This window comes from Ochotona curzoniae, unplaced genomic scaffold (assembly GCF_017591425.1).
Source record: "Ochotona curzoniae isolate NIBS_2020 unplaced genomic scaffold, NIBS_Ocur_1.0 contig_908, whole genome shotgun sequence".
Taxonomy (NCBI): domain Eukaryota; kingdom Metazoa; phylum Chordata; class Mammalia; order Lagomorpha; family Ochotonidae; genus Ochotona; species Ochotona curzoniae.
This window is the reverse complement of record NW_024466607.1, coordinates 16,472,014-16,496,653: the sequence shown is the minus strand read 5'-3', so window position 1 is coordinate 16,496,653 and position 24,640 is coordinate 16,472,014. Positions and strand designations below refer to the sequence as shown.

Below are 24,640 nucleotides of genomic sequence, written 5' to 3'. Positions count from 1 at the left end.
CATAATTCACAAACCTTATATGCCATTTGAAGGAATTTAATGCAATTTAAGAAACTGAGAACACTTGATAATTGTCAAGTGTTCTAGTAAGTGTGCTTACCACAACAAAGTGCTCAGAAATTGCTGTGAGAAGAAGATGTAAGGTTTACTGCTGCCAATTTAATTCTGAATTATACCTTCCATGATTGGTCTCATAAAACATATTTGCATATAAATTAAAATGGCACCATAGATCTAGTTTTTAAAAAAATTTCTTAAAAATTTAATATCATTAGGTTAGACAGCCATATCAATTAGAAGAGAAACACAAATTATGAGGAAAAATCTGTCTAGGGAAATATTCTGGGTCTTGGGTGTAAATATATTAAAGATTAATTCATGAGAGAACAACAATTGTTTAAACATGTAAGCCCCCCTCCAAAAAAAAGATAGTTACCTACACTGATGCCAAGCTCTGATCTAGGTGTTTTCACATCTATAATCACAAGCACTGCTGAATATCACTCTGTTAAACATGCATTACTATTTATACTATAAACACTATGGTCAATCACTCAATGCAAGTGAGTCTATACTACCCCAAACAACCAACAGCACCACTACAATTGCTGCTGAAAGAGGATGCGAAACAATATCAGCACTGTTCAACTGAAAGAATGAAGCCTCTATACAGAGCAAGTCATGTGACAGTCAACAATCAGCAATCTTTCACAAAGATACCAGGTGCAAACCAATTAAGCCAAACCAAAAGCAATAACTGCAGCCCCAACAGGAAGTACCCTTTGAAAAAAAAAGTTTCAAGCCTTTTAATTGAAAGATGAAACATATATTCTTCATTGACAAAAGGAAAAATGTAAATTTATTTATCCTTCAACACTTGCAAAAACATGCACAGGAAATAGAGACAGGTAAAAGAAAAACACTATTTCTCTCCCATTCAGTATCAAAATTTAAAACAGTTTAGTAAAAACTCATCATTCTTTGTAAAAATCAGACTTGCATAATCATTTCAGAGATTTAGATAACCAAATGTGAATTCATGAGCCAAAACTAAGATTTACCATCTTTTTAAAAATACTGATATTTTAATAAAAGAAAATTGTTTTATTCCTAATTTGTAGTCCCTATATGCTTTACAGGTGCACTTTTACTTTGATAATACAACTTTGTAAATATCAAAGCATTTGAACACCCCTAAATACAGGTGGGGAGACAATTAATATCCACTACTATTACTCTACATGCTTTTAATGTCACTAAAAAAAAAAAACCAACAATCAGATTATATACAACATATATAATAGTGTGTATATAATATGTATATGTATGCCAAAAAGCAATTTAGTGACTCTCTTGAAACATTAAACATGTAATAAACAGTATATTATCAACATCTACATGATTCATATTAAACAATGACATTCAAAAACGTATTTTTTTAAAAAAAGATTCTTTTTGATAAAGAATACATTTATCAAAACATTACATATCTCTTAATATTATGATACAATATTGTAGGAAAATTAAATGCAGATGTAATCATCAACATAATAAAGGATCCTTTTCCATTTCAAGAGGAAGAAGATAAATTATTTAAATTTTGAAAAAAAAACTAATACACTTTCTAATAAAGGCTGCTTTTTAAAATGAGGGACACCATGTGCTTGGTGTGTAAAATTTCACTCCCCCAATGGCAGAGAGAGAACAGAGCTGTGCTACCTCTGCATTTTCGTCTGCAGTCGAAGCTCCCTTAAGGATCATAACCACAAAACCAAATACTTTAAAACTGCATGCCACTCCACATTACCCCGAACTGAAAATAACCCAGGCTTTTACATCAGTTCTTAAACTTTCCAGTAAAACAACACCTCAGACAATCTTGACCATTTACTTGACTGTTCCAAAGTCACCAGACTCTGTAAAGGATCCCAGGGAAGCCCAACATGTACTCTCACAGTGCCCTTTAATCAGGTTTAAGAACTTGCTGATTTCAAAAGGAGCTAGGACTTCATCTTTCAAAAGGGATGCACACTGGACTTAAGGTGTCCTTTCAGTTAAAAAAAATCCTATTAAGACACTGAAAATTGACCTTTATAATTCTCAATACTGGGGCCAGCACAATGGCTCAACTGGCTAATATGTGTTTCGCTCTAAAAATGCTGAAAATTTTAAAGAAAGTTCAGGTGAGAAGGAAGAATGTATAGCAAACCTACACTAAAATAAATGCTATAAAAGAAGTATTTGAGATGGAAAGAAATTTTTCTAGATGGAAGAATGAGCAAGTTGCCACTTGGAAGAGTAAAAGGAAAATGTACACAAATTACTACATAGCCAGAGGCAAAATGCATGAAAACAAGAGAAAAAAAGGCAAGAGAGAAGTAACTGCAAATGAATCACTGAAAAGTTCATGTACTGTTAAGAATGGTAAAAGAAATTTATTCTGGCGAGGTTGTGGGGGAAAAGATACCGTAATCTACTGTTGGGAATGTAAACTACTGTAACCACTATGCAAATCGGTGTGGAAATAGCTGAAAGCTGATCTATCCAACCCTTGGGAATATATCCAAAAGAAATGAAATCTGCACATGAAAGATACTTGCAACACCAGGTTTATAGCAGCACAATTCACCATAGCTAAGACATGGAACCAACCCAGACACCAACAAACAGACGAATGAATAAAGAAAATATTGTACATTTACACATGGAATACTACTGATCCAAAAAAAATAATGAAATCTTACTAAAATGGACCCAGCTAAAAACCATTATGCTTAGTGAAATAAGTCAGTCCACAAAAGGCAAATAAATATATGTTCTCTATGATCTGCCACAACTAATATACAGAATACAACATTTAATCTCTATAAGTGAAAATTGGCATACATGAAATTGTCTACCGCATGTATAGAGCATGCATCTTTACTCCTGAGTGATAGCAGAATTTCAATTTTAATTTTATTATACTTTTATGCTACACTATTTTATTTTCTTCCTTTTTTTTTTCTATTTGCCACATCATGATACATTTATATATCAGAAAGTTAAGCTTGTCACTGTGAAGTGAGTGCTACTGTAATAACTTCTGGAAAATAATAGAAATTTAAAAATAGATTACAAAAAAGTCAAAACAGTGACCTAAACAATGGCCCTACTGGCTAATCCTCAACCTGAAAGTACTGGCATTCCATATGGGTACCAGTATGAGTCCCAGCTGCCCCACTTTCCTTCCAGCTCCCTGATAGGGCCTGCCTGGGAAAGCAGTGGGGAATGATCCAAAGCCTTGGGACCATGTACCTATATGGAACACCTGGAAGAAATTCCTGGCTCCCAGGTTCAGATTGGCTCTGCTCTGGCCATTATAGCAATTTGGGGAATGAACCAGTAGATACAAAATATTTCTATTTCTCTCCTTCTCCCTGTAAATCTGCCTTTTTGATTAAAATAAATAAATCTTTTTTTAAAAAGAAGCCAATGCATCATTCTGAGATTTAATTATTGTTCATATCCCCTTTTCTATACTTACTGCTTGTTTAAATATTTGGTGGAAGATTAGGTTTATAATTATAAACAACACTGAAAGTCTGTTACTATAAAAATTAAAAAGAAAAAGAAGAAAATGAGAAAGAGGGTAGAAAATATGATCATGCTTTTGAAATTGCATATATGAAATATATACAATTTTTTCCTTTTTATAAATAAAAGTTTTAAAGAAAACTCAAAAATAAGTAAATCAGTATTAGGAAAAATTGTATTTTATCATTATAATTTTATTGTTAATTTAGCCAATTAAAATTAGTGGAGATGAAAAAACAGCCAACATTTAATCTCTAGGGTAAGTGGTAACCATTTAGGAAAAAATAAAGCTTTGTGGGGTGGAGCAGCGGGCAGGGATCTGGATCCCCCAGCCACGACTCTCTGGCTAGGGTAACCCGTACCAGTCCAAGCTTCCTGCTAGGGATCCTGGCTCCCATCCAACACCGCTGGGCAGGAGGAGAGACCTGGGTTGTCCAAGCTTGAGGTCTGAGAATTTCCTTCATCCACAATGACCAGGAAATGGATCTTGTACAGCTCTAGGCTATGTAAAAATTATCAAAAATAAAATTTATACAAATAAAATAATAAATAAGTAAAGCTTTGTAACACCAACAAGTTAATAAGGGATTCAAGTATAAACTAATAACAAAAATACTTGACTAATTCAAAGAATACAAGAAAATATAAGTCAAAAAAAGAAAAAAAAGGGCCCGGCGCGGTGGCGCAAGTGGCTAAAGGTCCTCGCCTAGCACGCCCGGGATCCCATATGGGCGCCGGTTCTAATCCCGGCAGCCCTGCTTCCCTTCCAGCTCCCTGCCTGTGGCCCGGGAAAGCAGTCGAGGGCGGCCCAAAGCTTTGGGACCCTGCACCCACATGGGAGACCCAGAAGAGGCTCCTGGCTTCGGATCGGCATAGTATCGGCCCGTTGTGCTCACTTGGGGAGTGAATCATCAGACGGAAGATCTTCCTCTCTGTCTCTCCTCTCTGTATATCCGCCTTTCCAATAAAAAAATAATAAAAAAAATAAATCTTAAAAAAAGAAAAAAAACACAAATGAAGAAAATAAGCTTAAGCTTAACTATATCAATAATTAAGTGTAAATCACCTAAAAATCCAAATGGCAAGACTAAATATTCATAATAATAAACCCCCATGATAAGTTGTTTACTTATGCTTCAAGACAGAGTACCTGCATTCCCTTTTCCTTCACACATTCACATACTGAAAACTAATCCGCCAGGATATGGGTCCCTCACCAGACACCTAATCCATAGGCTCCTTCATTATGGACTTCAATGTCTTTAAAATTCTCAGTAAGAAATTCCAGTTATTTATAAACCCATTTATACAATTCCATTATGGCAGCCAGTAGGGACTAAGGTAACATACAATACACACAAACACAGAGTCTAAGCATAAGAATGCATAAAACTTAATAGAAAAAGAACCGCTGGATTTCACTAGGCACCAAAATAATGGCAATCTATCAACTCAGCCTCCAGAAGCCACATGGATCAAAACAAAAAAAGGGGCAGGAACAAATACAGCCACACATAACCTATGTCTTCAACATCACTATGTTTCAGGTAATATCAAAGACTTCAAAATACATTTCTGCAGAGGAAAATTCCAAATTTCAAAAGCACCAATTCAGCACCACTATAACCATTGTATAGTTCTTCAGTAGACAGCTCCAAGGGTTATCTCCCTGCAGTGACCTACTTTTCCTTCAGATGCAGTGCCTTTTTGAGACTGCAATTTCTTTTTTCTATATACTCTTCAGACTATTCCTTACATTGTACACAGGCTTCAGTGACAAAATAACTGAGCTGATACAGGAAGCACAGCAGGGAGCAACATGTAAAATACAGATTTAAAAAAAAAAAAACTGGGCCAAAGCCAACTAGGCATCTTGTTCTCATATTTAGGAGGCAATACATGGGGTGTTTAACCTAGAGGTTAAAAGACCTAAGTTCCACACTGGAGTACCTATGTTCAATTCCTGGCTCCAGCTCTTGATGACAGCTTTCTGCTAATGCAGACCCTAGGAGGTGGCAGTAATGGCTCAAGAACCTGGGTTCCCACCATCTACATGAGAGACCTGTGTAGTGTTTCCAGTCTCAGCTGCAACCAGTGTTGGTATTTCACTAGTGATCCAATAGATGAGGGTGTGTTCTGCTTCTTTCTTCCCTCTTGAAATATTTTTAAGTGGCACATGGTGATGGTGATATGATGACAGGCTTCAAAATGTCTCTCAAGTCACCCAGTTCTCTCTAATTTGCCCTGAATATCTTCTATATCCGTTACTCATTTGTCATTCTGATTATCACTCTTTACATTCATTTTACAGATTACTTTAATGAATCTCCTGTGTATCTGATACCTTCTTTTTTCTTCTTCTTCATTATTTTAAGTCTTACTGTAGTAATACAGTCTTCCCTATGTCAATTCACTGCTTTGTTTCAGAGGTGCACATTTCCTACCAGCTTCTTGAGAACACTTATCTGGGAAGAACAATGAGGCTTTTGTACTTAGAACATTCTCATATTCTATGAGATCTTAGAACATTCTCATATTCTATTCATGGCTTGGCTGCAGTGTGAGTTTCAGATTAAAAACTATTTTCCTACAGCATTCTGCCAGCATTCTCCAGAGATCTTACCACTAAAATCAAAGGTCACCCTGATTGCTGACCCTTTGCATATGACATGCTCCTGTCTTTGAATCCATGTCAATCTTCTTGGTTCCAATATTGTGAAATTTCACAGTGACATGGTTGATTTTTACTGATTTGTACTAGATTCTTTCTGGGGTCTTTCACACTGGAAATCTTTGTACCCTAAATTGGTTCACAGTGTATTTCTATAAGCTAATTCACATCACTTCTAATTCACTAAAACTGTCTTCTTACTCTGAAATTTCTTCTCTAAAGCTTTCATTATCATGTTGTTAATTTCTACACTTGATTTTAGTCAAAAGGCTGAGATGTGATCATGTTATTAATTTCTACGAGCTATTCCCATTGTCTGAATGTTTCTTTTCTATCATATGCATGGTTTTGCAAACTAAGTCCCTCTATTTCTCAGATATCTCTTGAATATCTATGGAAATTTTCCTTCACACCATGTAGTCTGTTTCCCACAGCTAATTTTTCTTTTTTGGGGAGAAGATTATGGAAGGTAGCCATCTTTCACACCAGAGGCATTTTCAAACATCTTGCATCCTTGATTGTCAGCTCATAACAGAGCTATTAAGTTTGTGGGGGAAGAGAATTTAAAATATTAGTTTCCTTTAGTGCCAAAAAATTGAAATTCATACATAGTTTCTTCATAACATTCCTTTTTTGGGGAACATGATATCCTTCATATTTAATGAGAAGGAAACCAAAAGGTAACTGGAAGCTCCAAAGGCAGCTGACCTTAGGATTCACTGCACAGAGACGTGACCATGTTATTTGTTGTACATACCCTAAGATTTGCATCAATAATTCAAGCAAAAAATGTATTAATAATTGTTAGATGAAAGATGGTAAACACCTGAAAATGTAAAAGAAATTTAAAAGAGAAGTAGAAGGAAGTGGAGTAGCAGGTAAAGTTACTGGTCTGTGATGCTGACATTCCATATAAGCACCAGTTTAAGTCCCAGCTGCCCCAATTTCAATCCAGCTCCCTGCTAAAGGCCTAGGAAAGCAACAGATCATGGCTCAACTGTTTGGGGTTCTGCCACCCATGTCCTGTGTGGAAGACTCAGAAGTATCTCCTGGTTTTTGTGTGGCTCAGGCCTGGCCGTTGCTGCCATTTGGTGAGAGAACCAGCAGATTAAAGATCTCTCTCTTCCCCTTTATACCTGTAACTCTGACTTTCAAATAAAGAAACAGAACCTTAAGAAAGAGAAACACAAGCAGCAACTAAAAAGGCAATTAAACTTAAACTGATGGAAGAGTAAACCAAAAAAAAAAAAAGCTTAGCAATTTAAAAGTCTCAAAACAGTTAAGATACAGATTTATGAAGATATGGAGGACTACTGTAGAAACACCTTACCCACTATGTAGAGGAGAAGAATGTTGCTGGAGGTCATCCACCAGAACCAAGACACTACCTGCCATGGGAAATACTGCAGGGATCAATCACAGCAGAGCAGTTTGGTAAAGGGATAAACAAAAACAGATGAATACTTGCCCTCTTTTTTCCTTTCTAACCTAATAAGTCTCCATCTAGTACTCCTATATTGGCAGCTCTAAACAGAATCAGCTGACACAGAAGAAAAATGTCTTGTAAATCCAGCTCCAACACAATAAGGAAAGTCTGCAGAAGCTGAGGTTGCAAGTCATAGGCAATCAATCAATAACTAGCACAGTTAGCATCTTCAGAGTCTTCCTCCTACCCTGCAAGACTGCCCATAAAAGATCTTGCTATCTCCTCCTTAGAATGTAAAAGTCTACTACCAGAATTTTAAAAGACAAATGGATAATTAAAGATAGATGTTTCATTATCAAATATTTAGTACACATATTGCCACCTAATCCCCAGCTATCAATATAGAAACTATTTCTTCAACTCTGCAAGAAATTTCCCAGAGATGCTCTTTTTAACTTCTATTTAAAAAACAAAAACTACCAGAATAAGAGAACAGCCAATCAAAAGAGATTAACTAAAGAAGATCTACATATATTTATTGGCACTTCCAGAGGTAACATGTGCCATAATTTCCTATCCCTTTGATCCATTGTGAAAGCAACGTTAGCTTTTAGCTATTTCCACTACGAGCTTAGAATTCAGCTATCTCAGGATTGCTAAGACACAATTTCCACTCTTCAAACTCCTTACCAAGCTTTCCTTTTCCTGGCAGGTATACTACATTCTTTAATTCTTGTATTTCATTCTGGTGCTACTTTGGAAAGAAGCAGATATTCAGTATTCAATTGTAACCCAAAAGTTTCCAAACTTTATTTTCAACATGGTAGCAAATTTTTGTCCTTGGCCAGTTTGTAAGCTTACTTTAAGGAAAATCCCAAACATTCTGTTTACAGTTCAATATTACTAAAATATAATTATATAATCTGCCAATGTAATGATCTTAAGGACAACAAGAAGCCTTCTAAATATAAAGCAAATTTAAAAAAAAAAAAAAAAAGTAAAGAATCTTCCAGGGGCCAGCACAGTATCATAGCCAATTGATCCTCTACCTGCTAGCACCAGCATCTGCTTTTGATCCAGTTCTCTGCTTATGCCCTAGGAAAGCAGCAAAGGATGACTCAAGTCCTTGGATTCCCAAACCATGTGGAAAACCTGAAAGAAGCTCCTGGCTCCAAACTTTGGACTGGCTCAATGCTGGCTGTAACCATCTGGCAAGTGAACTAGCAGATAGAAGACCTTCTCTCTCTTCTCTTTCCTGTAAAATCTGACTTTCAAATAAAAATAAGTAAATATTTTAAATAAATAATTTAAAAACTATCCCTAAGGAGTATAAAGGCTATAAACAATAATCAAATCTCAGTATGTGAATATTGCTCATATAGATTATATTTTTTTGTTCAATGTATGTTAGTTACAACAGATTTTAAAAATATCATGTTTGTCTTCTTACAAGAAGCTTTTCTTCAAATCAAAAAGATAAAGCTTTATTCATATAGTCATAAAATGTTAAGTGGCATTACTAAATAGCAGGGAATATTTATTTAGCAAGGAATAACAGACTAATACGAATGGTACCAACCTAGAACTCTCCTTAATTCCTTATATATTCTTTTTGGATAACAGTAATAATGATGACATGTCTTCTTTCATATATATATGTATGAATCAGAAAATTAACTCTTGCTGATATTCTTTGCCAGCAAGGCAAGATACAAATAAGAAAACAAAATTTAAACAAATTAAAATCTAGCACAAAATAACCTTAATAGTTAGAAAATGAATGAGTCAAATTTCAAAATTTCAAAAAGAAAATCAGAATATTTCTAGATAAGTAAATTCTGGCCGACCTTGATACTCACTGATAGATTCTCACTGACAGATTCACCTTGAACAACACTAAGACTGAACTCAAAATTTCTTTTCCCCTTCTGCAAACAAAATACTATGGCAATAGCTGGATGCATTCTGCTCACAGAAAAATCAAAAGAATTAAAATCTATAATGCTTAGATACTTTGGAAAAAATATTTTTGTTGTTTTTTAAAAAAATATTGGCCAATTTAAGAAATAGGTTGTTCAATATCACTTTAAAGGAGAAATTTTCTACTAAATATATATGAAACCATATCTATAATTTGAGAGGGGGCTGCAAATTTATACTCTCCAGTCTGACAGTAAAAATGTTCCTAAGATAGTGTCAAAATCAATTTTAGAACTGCTGACAGATATGGGCAGATAAGTCAATTCAGAATAACACAATGAGAAAGAGGTTAGACAGTAGAAATGCTCAAGGTTAAATTAAAGCTGGAGTCTATAGAAAATCTATAGGAGTACAAGCAAAACCCAAAGTCAAAGCAGATTGCAGAGCACAAATCTAGATAGTAAAGTGGGACATGAAAAATGACAAATCAACAAACTTACACATCTAGGATAACAGGCATGACTGGCCCATCACAAATCACATAACACAGCCACAAGTATTTCAATACTACAGGCAAATAATTTTTAATGTATTTTGACTTAGAAACAGAAGTCCAATGAAAACAGAATACCTATTTGAATTAACTCTTAAAACAGACCTGACACTACTTATGACTAGGAAAGTAACATTAACCAACCAACACCATGCAACAGTCTCAAGTCACCTGACTGCTGCCACAAATAAATTTTAGATATTTAAATAGGCATCAACCTTTAAAATCTGGAAAATTTCTTTCAAGACAAAGAAATAGCTCATTACCAAATAATTTTTTTAAATGTCTAGATTCCTCAGCTTTTTAAAGATTTATTTATTGATTGATTGATTTATTGAAAAGGCAGATATACAGAGAGGAGAGACAGAGAGGAAGATCTTCCGTCTGATGATTCACTCCCCAAGTGAGTGCAAAGGCACTGAAGAGCTCAGAAAAATTTACTTTCCATGATCCTTTTTCTCATGAAACTTTTAGATCCCCAGCTATTGGCAACTGCCTAGGTTGCCCTTTACCTAGGCAAGTGTTAAACTCCTAGAAGAAAAGCAGGCAATAGCTGGTGGGCACTCTGGGCCTGGTTAATGCCAAATTTATTTTTTTAGGATATGTCATGAAGGAAGGGAGCTCCAAGCCAGGACACATAATTCTGGCCCCCAGGAGCAGAGGCTGCAGATTATCTGGGGAAGAGAGCAGGGTTTAGAGACATTGGAGTGTGAGCATCTGAGGGGATCTTGACGAGGGAGGAATGACTTATGGAGCTTTCCATGGACTGGGCCACCACGCTTTCAGGAAGGCAAGGAAGCTGAAATGGAGTGGTTTAGAAGGGGAAGCAGGGGTGTATGTCTGGGTCGGGCCAAGACACCCACCCACACAGACCTGGACAGGGTTAACTAGCATTGTCCACCACCCGCTGGTGCATGTAAAATCTGGGGTTGGGAACATGCCTCTCTACATTAGGCCACAGCACCCTCCATGAATGTTGTGGGGCTGCAGCACCCACTAGAACATGAGAGAACTGGATCTGGGGGCAGATTTTGTAGACTTGTGAGCTTACCTCTGTGGGAGTCCAGCACTCACAGGGAAAATGGTGGAAGGAGAATGGGAAGAATGGGAAGGGAAATATCTGAGCCTACAGAACTCTATCATGGAAAATAAAAAAATTTAAATATAAATAAAAAGCAAAAAAATATACATTGAAACACACACACACACACACACACAAACACAAAAGAAAAAAAAAACAACAACAACAAAAACAAACCCACCCTCTGAACATTCTTCCCCACATCAGGAGTCTCTGGGGTGTCATCAAATCATGCCCATCCCTGGTTGCTGATGTAGTTTGATAGCAAGGAGTGGCCCTCTCCCCCTCCTACCCTGAGGACACAGGAGAAAAAAAAGATTGAAATATGTGTCCCACCCATTTTCCTCCATGCCTAACCCTCCTCACCTTAATCAGATGCTCACATGGGCATGCATACCTCTCAACTATGTAAACAACATTAAAAGTAAAACTTTAAACAAAAAAAATTTAATGTTTTTTTTTAAATTTGTTACTACAAATTGCTACAGGTGTTTCATTTATAACATTTGTAGACATTTCTCCAGGTGAATGACTTCTGAATATTTTTTTATCATGGACCAGAACTGTATTTTATATCACAATCCCATATACATAAAATTAAAGTAACTCTCCTGAAGAATTAAAGTAAAGCTCAAGAAGAATAAAATTTGATAAGGATACATGCATTTATGTCAATTACCAATTTATTATCTGTCAACACTAAATCCACTCTACTTTTTAAAATATTTTTGGGGGGCCCAGCACAGAATCCTACTACTGGCTTAAGTCCTTGCCTTGCATGTGGCAGGATCCTACATGGGCACTGATTCGTATCCCGGCTACCCCATTTCCCATCCAGCTCCCTTTGTGGCCTGGGAAAGCAGCAGAAGATGGCCTAAAGCTTTAGGACCCTGCAGCTACATGGGAGATCCAGAAGAAGCTCCTGGATCCTGGCTTCAGATCAACTCAACTCCAGCCATTGTAGCCACTTGGGGAGTGATTCAACAAATGAAAGTTCTCTCTCTCTGTCTCTCCTTCTCTCTATAAATCTTACTTTCCAAAAAAATATATATATATATCTCTTTTAAAAAAATATTGAGGCAATGTTAGATTAAGTCACTGCCTGTAATGCCTGTATGATATATGGGTACTGGTTTCAGTTCTAGGTGCCCTACTTCTGATCTATCTACTTACTAATACATCAGGAAAAGCAGCAGATGATTTGCCCAAATCTGCAGGATCCTGCACCTAAAAGGAGACACATATGGAGTTCCAAACTCCTATCTTCAGCCTCACCTAGCCCCAATGAACACAGCCATCTGGGAGGTGAGCCAGCAGATGATATGTCTCTCCCTCACTCTATAAATCTACCTTTCAAAAATATAAATCTTTTTAAAATTATTTGCTTACTTGCTTACTTAATTTGAAAGTCAAAGAGACAAACAGACATAGAAAGATATTTCATCTGCTGGTTCATTCTTCAAATGCCCACAACAGTCATGTTTAGATCATGAACTCATAACTTAATCTGAGTCTCCCAAGTAAGTACAGGGACCCAACTACTTTGAGGCATCACCTACTGCCTGTCAGTGCAAACATCTGAAAGCTGCAAACCCAAGGAACTAAGACTCAAAACCATGCACTTTAGCCTTCAGGATTAAGATTCAGACTGTGGAAAAGAGCTGACTGCCATAGAAACACACAAAGTGCAGGCAGTGAGAAAATTGGCTAGCTGGTATGAGCTGCAGTGGGTGGCAGAGAAACTTTTGGAAAGACATAAATAAATTAGAACTGGCCTCGTGATGTGGATCTCCAAGGACTGCTTCCAGCTCCTCTATTCTGTTTTATTTGTCTGTCTCCTCCAACCATAATATCTTCATTTCTAAAATCTTAATATGTGGTCATCTAAATCCCCCAGCTAGATTATCTTCCTAAAACTGTCTTGCTCATCGAATTCCTTTGCATTTGCATTTAAACTATCAGAATCAGGTATTCAATTTCCGTAACAAAATAAAGGTTGGCTTTTTATCCGGATTACAATGCTCTTAAATCAATTTGAGGAGAACTGACTACATGACAACAGTAATCTTTCAATTTAGAAAATTAGTAAATATTTTTATCTATCTAGATTTTGTCTTTCTTACCTTACTGTATTCATTTGTACTTTCAATATAATGTTCAAAACACAGTAATAGCAAATACTCTTACATTACTTTTGGATCTCATCAGGAAATTCTGAAATATTTCACACTTGAATATGGTGTTTGTTGTTCTTTTTTCAGTAGATATCGTTTTCAGATTTTAAAAAATTATCTTAGTTTTCTGTTATAAAAAATTATCTTTTATCACAAAAGGGTACTGATTAATATCTCTGTATTAAGAAAATATAAAATATTCAATAGAACTCTTTTTTCAGAAAACTAAACTCCCAAACTAATATAATTCCTGGGTCATGGTAGATTGTACTTAGGCCCATATCTATCCTAACAGCAGCTGAACTAGATCAAAGGTTAATTTTAATTTTTCAATTATTTTTAAAATGTTATTTATTTGAGACAAAGATAGATTGATTGATTTAATCCCCAAATGGCCACAACCATATGGGGAGGGTTTATAGGCCAAGCCCTGGGGTCAAGAACACAATCCAGGCTCCCATGTGGGTGACAGGAACCCAGTTACTTCAGCTATCATGGGTGCTCCCTAACTCTGCACTTGGGAAGCTGGAATAAGAACTCCAGGAATCTGGAGTCAGGAACTGGAGTTGGTAGCTAAACATAGGCACTGCAATAGGGACACAATGGTCTTTACCACTAGGCCACTTGCTCCTAGAGGCTAATTTTAAAGTACATATTAGGAAATGTTCAGCTGTAGCTCTTGCAATATGACCATATGTTAACAAATACAAAAGCATAAAATTAATATGAAATAATATTTTTGAAACTCTTATTTAAGAAGCATCTAGTTTATTATATGCTTCTTTGAGGAACATTAACATGTTTTTCACCTGGGATGAATTATAAAAAACATCCAAATCATCCAAGACAGCATGCTAGCTTGGAAATAATATCAAAATTTCTTTCTGAAGTTTGGGTGCCCAAAGATTGTTCTGAGGAAGTTGCAGAATAGACAGTATGCCAGTACTAACCCACTTGAAGCATATTCTGCTCTTTTTATTCTACCTCACATGCTAGAAACTGAATTTTGTTCTTTAACCTCTGAATATTCCCAGATGCTAACTTTGTAGTCTCTACTATTTTATCTATTTCTTTCTGTCATCAAGTCAGATCATCTTCATTAACTTTTTCCTGTGCGCTTTCCATTTTCAGTAGATTTGGCATACTCGTTAAATCTTTCAGCTTTCTGGAAGGGACACTGAGAGTTTCATACAGTTATAGCAACCATTTCCTCAGACAGTTATTTGTTCTTTGTCTTTAATATTATTACTCAAAATTACTGTTACTACTGATTCCATTGTGGCTTGCAAATAATAAAAAGAGGCTGCCAAGTTTCTCTCTTACTGAAGCTTATTTTCACCCATTTCTGTTTTGTTTGGCCTTCAGAAGACAGATGCTTTGTGTAATATTTCTTTTTATTGTTTTTCTAACTTCTTTATCTGGTAACTTTATTCCCTCATTATTGATTTTTCTATCTGGATTCTTTTTACTTGTTGAGGTTTCTTGGAAGCACTTAACTTCACCAGGCATCTTCAGCTAAATAGTCCATTTACAACAGTTGTTCAAAAAGCACTTATTCTTCTTGGATCTTTCACTAAATTCTCACCCAAACACCCAAAATCCAAGGAGACCTACTACTTTGTTTTGATGATAGCTAAAAAAGTCCAGCCAAACACACAGAAACACACAAATAAACTAATTACAATTCAATGCTACCCAAATGCAGCTGGGCACGGGTAGAAAATTATCTATTTGTAGGAAATGAAAAATAATCATTTGACACACTATGAGGAAATCATGTTCTGACAGCCAACAATTAATTGTCTAATTACTGCTATTAGATTAGAGCCAAAAAAAAAAGCTCATTCATACTTTGATACTGAACACAAATCATTAAGGATTTTATCACAGTATTTTGCAATTTGATTAATTATGGAGTCAGAATGATGGCTTCCAATCTACTAAAATAAATATATATAAAATACTGCCAGAAATGATCACTATTTATATGTTTTAATAGTTCCTACTTACCTTCACATTTTTCAAGAATCTGAACCGTCTCTCCTATTTCTAAGACCAATCCTTGAGGGACAGATCCTCGAAAGCTGCATATCACTACAAGAGTAAAGAAAATACATTAATCGGAATTTTTAAATACTGAGTCAGAGCCACTGAACTAAGCACTAAATTTCCCCAAACATATTCTCTCCCTTTCTCACTAATTCCTTTTCTTATTGTATAATCCTCCTTCAATTTAGTTAATCTGTATTTTGAAAGGTAATAATATGGAGATCTGCACAATGAAGTGTATTATGACAAAAATTATAATTCTAAGTGGCATCTGCATACATACAGGACAACATTTCAGTACAGTCTCTGTCACTTAGCATGACAGCAAAGTCAATAGTAAAAGGTCAATAGTAAAAGATGAAAGTAAGTCTGGAGACAAACAGTTGCAAAATTAAATTCACAAAAATATCACCAATATAATGTAAATATTTCAATTTGCTTATTGTCTGTATTCCTCCAAAATTATATTTTTACTTCTTATTCATTTAAATGGAGCAATAAACTTTTTACTATCATATAAATTAAAAATGGCATCTCAAAAGTAAATAAGGAAAAAAGATTTTATAATAAAAATGACAACAAAAATATATCACTTTATGACATCAAAAATGCCAACCAGCTAGGAATAAATCTAATTTCACAAACTATTAAACAGCAGACATAAAGAGCCTAATAAAGGAAGCTATACATATTAACAAACTGAAGACTCAATATCATAAAAATATAGATCTTCCACAAACTGATAATTAACTATGCAATTCTATCCAAAAGTTCAACAGATTTTTATAATAATCAATAAACTGATTCTAAAATGTACATTTCAATGTAAAGGATGAAACAAGGCGACACTGCCTACCAAGCATTTCAGTTGTAAAGAAAACAAAGTACAAGAGAAAAAGAAAGATGCAGCATGAATCTATTTACATTTGTATAGACACAGACAGTTACATCTGATCTCTGCTGAAGACATCAAATCTACTTATTGGCAGCTTACATTCTCTTGCATTATTTGTATTTGAAAATACTTGCAGCAATACCAATTTTCTGTAAGTATTTTAAATTTCCAATGGAAAAGTACACTCTGAACACAAACTTAAAATCAAGACACAGACATAAGGTTCTGTTAATGATTTACATATTTGAAAAATATGAAGATATATCAGATACCCACTAGCATCCTCTTCTACCCTAGGATTCACTGGATAGATTCCTTTTCTGGAGGGGAGCAACAGGACTAACAGGGTCCAAAATCTTCCTCAAATCCTGGCAGATATCCACAAATTAACAAATATAATTGCTAAGTTGACTAATAAATCACATACCCACTGATTTTTTTAAATTTTTTGAAAGGCTCAGAGACAGAGAGAAAGATATCCTCCATCTGTTGGTTCACTCCCCAGATGGTCACAACTGCTGGGACTGAGCCAGGCAGAAACCAGGAGCCTGGAGCCTCTTACAGGTCTCCCACATGGGTGCACAGTCCCAAGCACTTGAGTCATCCTCTATTGTTTTCCCAGGGTCTTAAGGGGGTAGAACTGCCAGGTTTTGAAACAGCAACAATATGGAATACCAGAACTTCAGACAGAAGTTTAATCCAGTACATCACAGTGCCAGTCCAAGCACTTAAGAATTTAACATCACTAGTACTGCTCTAGCAAATTCTTCAATGAGGCTCTTGCTATCATATTTATATTCATTACTCCTGTCTCTTAACCTTTGTCACTAGCAAGAACATTAAAATTAATCACAGCATTAACTGTTTGAAATTGAGAGCATCATGTTGATTCAGAAAACTTATGGGAACTTTTTAATCTTCAATAACCATCTTCCCTTTAGACTGACTATCAAATGCTTTTTTTTTAATTAGTGCAAAAAGAAGAGGAAAGAAGCAGTTTAGAAGCAGGGAGATTTGAAAGAGTAAAGCTTTCCTACCTATAATCACAGATCGCCCTTCAAACCTATATTCCATTTATAAGAAATTTATCAGTTAACAGAATGACTCTGTTCCCCACTGTGTCTGTCAAATACCTTAAAATTACTGAGGGCCCAAGTCTTAGCCTTGCATGTACCAGGATTCCATATGGACACCACTGCCCTTCCAGCTTACTTCCTGTGTCCTGGGAAAGTAACAGAGGATGGCCCAAAGCCTTGAGACCCTGCACCCATGTGAAAGATCCGGAGGAAGTTCCTGACTCCTGGCTCCTGGCTCCTGGCTCCTGGCTTCTGATTGGCTCAGCTCCAGCAGTTGCAGCCATTTGGGGATTGAATCAGTGGATGGAATATCCTTCTCTGTCTCTCCTTCTCTGACTTTCAAATAAAAATAAATAAATCTTTTTTTAAAAATACTGAGTAGAGTGTCAGATTGGCTATACTGGTGAATTCCCAAACTCTTTAAAAAGAACCAACAGTGATCCTTTAAAAACTCACAGGACAAGCATGTGGCTTCACAGTTAAGATGCTGTAAGGACACCCACAGTCTACATCAAAGTATATGTTTTCAGCCCTACCTCCAGGTCCTAAGATCAGCTTCCTGTTAATGAGGACCCTGAGAGGCAATGGTGATAGCTCAAATGATTGAGTTTCTACCATTCATGTGGGAAATCTGGAATTAGTTCCTGGTTTCTGGCTGTAACTTTGTTCTTCAGCCTAGGACATTGCAAACACTTGGGAAATTAAACCAGTGGATAACAGATGCCAATAAGAAAAATATTCATACAGGCTCAATACAGACACAAATTTCCTATACTATTTTTAATCTGCTGTCGGTTGACTATTTGGATCTATGATCTGTGGATACAGAGGACTGACTAAAATGCATTTATAATAAAAGCAGGAACTGACACTGTGGTGTACCATAATGGCACTGCCTGTGACACCGGCATCCCATATTGGCACCAGTTTGTATCCCAGCTGCCCCACTTCAATCCAACTACCTACTACTAGCCTGGGAAAAAGCAATGGGAGATGACCCAAGTGCTTGGAACCCTACCACCAACATCCAGATGAAACTCCTAGCTTTGGATTGGCTTGGCCCACCACTGCAGCCACTTGGGAGAGTCAATCAGCAGATGGAAGATGGATATCTCTCTGGCCTTCTTCTCACTGTGTAACTCTAGTTTTCAAATGTGTGTGTGTGTGTGTGTGTGTGTGTGTGTGTGTGTGTGTGTATCTTAAAGGCAAACCAAATAAACAGGCAAATTAAGCTACCACTTACAAAACTGGTATCACACTGCCAGTTCAAGTCCTGGTAGCTCTATTTCAAATTCAGCTTCCCTAGTAATATATCTGGAAAAGCAGAAGATAGCCTATGTAGTTAAGCCACTGCCACACATGCATGAGACTCAATAGAGTTCCTAGACCCCTGGATTTAGCCTGGCCCAGCACTGCTTGCTGCGGCCACATGGGGAGTGAATCATTGAACAGAAAACTCATTCATCTACACATTCTCTCTTCTCTCATAGTCTCATATTTCATCTCTGTCTCTCTCTCTCTCTTTCTCCCTTTCCTTCCTCTTCCCTCTCCTCCCCCAGCCTCATGTACACAACATATCTAAATAGCCATTTTTCCCAAAGAAGACAAATGGCCAATAAGCACACGAAAATTTTAAATATCTTTCAGCTATTAGTGAAATGTGTATCAAAATCACACAATAGCATTTCACATCCATTGATAATTATAATAAAAAAGAGAACAATCATAATTGAGGATGTGTTGCTTTTGGGAATGCAAAATGGTATACATTCTATGGAAAACAATTTTGCAGTTTCTCAAAAAAATCAAAAAAGATGTATTTACTATATGACCTAGCTTTTCCCATATCGCCTAAGCATATGCCCAAGAAAACAGAAAACATATACTCACACAGAAACGTTTACACAAATGTTCAAAACAGAATTGTTGATGACATCAAAACAGCAGAAATAACCTACATGATCATGATCATCAACTGATGATGGGATAAAATGTGGTAAATCTACACAACGGAGGACTAGTTATCAAGAAAAAGAATGAAGTGCTGATACATGCTAACACATGAATTAACTCTGAAAATCTAAGAAGCCAAAAATGTCAAGCCATATATTCTATGACTCAATTTATATAAAATGTGCAGAACAGACAAATCTACAGATTAAAAAAAAAAATTGTGACTGTTAAGTCCTAGAAGAGTCAAGGATGATGAAAACATTCTGTTTATGGTTGCACAGCCCTATGGGATATACTACAACTGAATGAACTACGTACTGTACAAAGAAAACAGCAGAAGAATCAAGTGTTCCCTTGACAAAGATAGATATTACTGATTCTACTCAGTTATACTCAAATAGTCATGCCAAGTATAAAGTGACTACGTAGGTTGAGATAACAATAAACCAGTACAACCTGAAGTAATACCTACAATTAATAGCAGTGAAAATAAGCACGGAGTAGAAACATGTTTAGTTCAGCAAATTTACGAAAGCCTACAAAAATTATGATATTTTGTTTATGTTACTATTCATCACTAAGAACACTGCAGAAACTTCTGGCTCTATCATGTGCTTTTCAAACACTAAACAATAAATTCACACAATATCATGAATTGTATTATAAAATTAAATTTGAAAAAAGAAAAGAAAAATAACTAAAGAGAGATACTGCATAACAATACAAAATATTGATAATAATGAATAGACAACTCAATTACTTGATCTATCTAAGGAATTAAGACAAAAGCAACTAAGGAAAGGAAATACCCACTGGCAGACTTGATTTCAACCTAACAAAAAAAAATTTTTTTCATTTCATTCTTGGGTGTGTATCTATGGCAATTATACTATAACCTATAACAGGGTAACCAGACAGTAAGAAAGCAAAATAATGAAGGTAAAGAGCACTAAGTGATATATTTTAGAGAAAACAATTGGATTATACAATATAAAGTCTCTATTTCAATTCAATCTAAATAAAATCCCAAGTAACAGGCAAAATGCTAGTTATAATAGAACACAGTACATAGTATCATCCTGCTATTGAGCCAGCAGCAGATGGCGGCTCAAGTTCTTGGACCCTAGCACTCATGTAGGAGACCCATAGGAGGTTCCTAGCTCCTGGCTTCAGATCGGCTCCATTTCGGCCATAGCAGCCATTTGGAGAGTAAGCCAGCAGATGAAATATTCTCTCTGTCTCTCCTTCTCTCTGTAAATTTGCATTTCAAACAAAGATAAATAAATCTCTAAAAAAAGAAAAAGAATATCAACAGATGTCTCAGCAGAAACTTTATGGTTCAAAAGACAGTAAAATAATATATTCAAACTACTAAAAGAAAAAAACTGCCAGCAAAAAACTACCGTACTTGGTAAAGCTGTCCTTCAGAAAAACAAAGAAAAAAGATTTTCCCAGGCTAAAGCTTAAGTAATTTATCACCACTATACCTATCTTACAAGAAATACTAAAGGGATTACTTCAAAGTCAAAGAAAAGGGTACTAACAACATGAAAATACATTAAATATAAAACTCATTGTAAGGGTAACTCAGATTCAAAATAATAATACAATGAAGTGCATTATTTGTATGTACATAATTTTTTAAAGATTTATTTTCATTCCAAAGTCAGATATACAGAGAGGAGGAGAGACAGAGAGGAAGATACTCCATCCAATGATTCACTCCCCAAGCGAGCACAACGGCCAGTGCTGTGCCGATTCGAAGCCAGGAACCAGGAGCTTCCTCCAGGTCTCCCATACGCGTGCAGGGTCCCAAAGCATTGGGCCGTCCTCAACTGCTTTCCCAGGCTACAAGCAGGGAGCTGAATGGGAAGTGGAGCTGCCAGGATCAGAACCGGTGCCCATACAGGATCCCGGGCATGCAAGGTGAGGATTTTAGCCGCTAGGCCATGCCATCGGGCCCAGTATGTACATAATTTTAAGTGAAAGTTAGGATAGATAAAATAACTATTTTTTAAAATTTAGATAACTATACCTATAATGATTTATTAATGAATACACAATATGAAAACAGGTAAACTATGACATAAAGATACAATGCAGCATTGTTTCCTGGATTTTCTATTTGTTAATGGACAAAATCAGGCATGTTTATTAGGTACAACCTGTTGTTTTTAATTGTGGAATGGCTAAACCAAGCTAATTAACATATTTATGGGCCTCACATTCTTATTTTTTACGATTAGAACATTTAAAATCCTACTCTCAGCTTTTTCAAGGATATAATATTATTAACTACAAAGGTTTTATATGCAGTCAGTTAAGCTGTTATCACCTATAAACAGACTATGAGTGGCCATCATGGCAACCATAAAGTAAAAACTTATACAGATACACAAAAGATAAACAGAAATCTCACTATATTCAAATCACAAAAGCAGAAAGAAAACATTCAAACAGAACAGATATGTACAGAATATTCCATTCAACAGCAGCATTTTATGCACTCAAGTGCTAAGCCCCCACAGTACATCATTTTAGACCACAAACTAATCCTATTAAATTTTTAAACACCTAGAATCACATCATGTATCTCTTCTGAACTCAACGGTGTGAAACCAGAAATCAGGAAGAGGAGAAAAACTGGAAAATGTATATGAAAATATATATGAATATTTATGAAATATATGGAAATTATTATATATGGAATATACATGGAGTATATGGAAATTAAAGAACACATTACTTTCCAAACAACTGGTCAAAGAAATAATTTTTTTTAAAATACTATGAAACAAGCAAAAATGGAAACACAATGGACCAAAACATGGAATGCAACAAAAGCAGCAGTTTTTATATTCTACAGACAGACAAAAACGGACAGAAATCTCCCATTCACTGGTTCATTCCCCAAATGCCCACAGTATTTGGGATTGTGCCAGGCCAAAACCAGGAGTTCAATTCAACTCTCCCACATGAGAGGCAGGGACCCAATTTCTTGAGTCATCACTTGCTGCCTCCCAGAGTTAGTATCTTCAAGAAGTCAGAAATAGGTGTGAAGCTGGAACTTGAGTCCAGACAGTCCAATATGGACACAGTGACCCAAGTAGCACAAACACTTAAGCAAAAGGAAAAGAGGAAAATCTATAGTAATAAATGCTTACATGAAATCAAGGAAAGATCTCAAACAAAAAAACCTAACTTTGTAACTCAATAAACCAGAAAATCAAGAACTAAGGAAGTTGCTACAGTGGCACAGGGATTTTTTAGATACTATTCCAAAAGCACAGACAACAAGAAACTGCTGAAATCCTGTAGTGCTTTGGAATCAACATGACTGCCAAGTATAGGGATCTGGTTCAAACACAGAGCCCGTCCTCTCCTCAAGAAATCTGCCAAATTAGGTGGTAACAAGATTATGACCCCAGTCTCAAGAAATGCTTCAATAAGTCACAGCACAGTATTAAGGGAACCAGAATCAAGTATCACTAAAATTACAAAGCATATCTAACCATCTCAATTCCAATTACTAGTCCCTTATCAAATCTACTTAATACAAGAAATGTTTTAAAATTTCACTGACTGGGGCCACTGTAGTGGTGCAATGGGTTAAACCACTGCCTACCATGTTGGCACTCATGCGTGTGCCAGCTGCTCCACACCCAATCCAGCTCCCTACTAACCAACTGAAAAAGCAGTGAAGGATGGTCATGTCCTTGGGTCTCTGTCACCCACATGGGAAACTCAAAAAAGCTTCTGACTTTTGGCTTCAACTAGACCAATCCTGGTCACTGTGGCCCTCTGAGGAATGAACTAGCATTTGAAATGTATCTTCTCTCTCTTTCTCTGCAAATCTGTCTTTCAAATGAATAAACAAATAAGCCATTTTTTTTAACAACTCCTGGAAAAGATGTTTTTAAAAAAAACTATACATGGATTTCAATTTTTTTACAACAAACTTTTTCTCATTTTAGGAAAAGGGAAATTCTGGTGGAAGATTACTTCTGAATCTACTACTGTCATTTAATACAATGCCAAATATACATAAAAATGGACAAGATATGCAAGGAAAACAGAAATGTGAGTAATAATAAAATTTTAAATATATATAGACAATAGAGTCCGGTGCAGTGGCCTAGTGGTTAAAGTCCTCGCCTTGCATGAGCCGGGATCCTATATGGGCGCAGGTCCTGGTCCTAGCAGCCCAGCTTCCCACCCAGATCCCTGCTTGTGGTCTGGGAAAGCAGTCAAGAATGGCCCAAAGCCTTAGGACCCTGAACTTGTGCGGGAGACCCGGAGGAAGCTTCTGACTCCTGGCTTCAGATTAGCTCATCTCAGGTCATTGTGGCCACTTCAGGAGTGAATCATTGGACAGGAGATCCGCCTGTCTGTGTCTCCTACTCTCTGCAGATCTGACTTTGCAATAAAAATAGATAAATCTTTTTAAAAATGGACAGTCTATTAGTAAAAAATTCAGTAACTGAAATGAAGAGCTCAACAAATACTTAACAAAGACTTGACACACAAAAGAACAATTGGTGAATTTGAAAGGTTAATAGAAAATGTATAAACTGAAACACATGAAAAAACTGGCAAGAGTATTCATAAATTTGTAAAGCTTGACCAAAAGGTCTATATAACTTATAACTTGAATCCTAAAAGAAGGGTGAGGGGCAACAGGAAAGGAGTTACATTCACAAAGATGATACAATTTTTCCAAGAATAATCAAAAGTTTCAAATTGCAAATCTGAAAGGTTAGAAACAAAATTAGTTTCAGAAGATAGAAAAGGAATCTAAGATTATGAATAATTGATATTGCTAGGCAAACTTAAAAAAGGAGAGGTACAATTCAGAAATAAGAAGCTATAATCCGGAAAGTTTTCCTGTGAGAGCATGAAAAAGACTTTAAAATACACTTTGGAGACTAGCATACTGAAAAGTGAAGATACACTACATCTCTACTCCTGAATAAAAGATGGACTTCCAATGAAATTGTTAAATAAATCTTGACAATAGAACGCTGGACTTTCTACCATTGTCTATACCTACATGTCATAATACACTTAAACAGTAGAATAACAGACTTGTGACTGTTTTTGAAGGACCACACTATGCTTATAATAAAGGGGAAATCACTGGGGAGATGAGAGAATAGGGAGGGTGGAAGGGGAAATCCCTGAGCCTATGGAATTGTATCATGAAAAATAAAAATTAAAAATTTTACTTTAAAAAGAAACACACTTGGAGCCCAGTGCAGTGGCCTAG

The 24,640-nt window shown here is 36.1% G+C and overlaps 1 protein-coding gene across 1 annotated transcript in view; it reads right to left on the bottom strand.

The window, feature by feature from the left end:
* Positions 1–24,640, bottom strand: part of DOCK3 (dedicator of cytokinesis 3) — a 251,319-nt gene that overhangs the window by 200,255 nt on the left and 26,424 nt on the right. Inside the window, exon 2 of the mRNA XM_040994546.1 lies at positions 15,412–15,495. Coding sequence (XP_040850480.1) covers positions 15,412–15,495 — 84 coding nt within the window. The remainder of the gene's footprint in view (positions 1–15,411; positions 15,496–24,640) is intronic.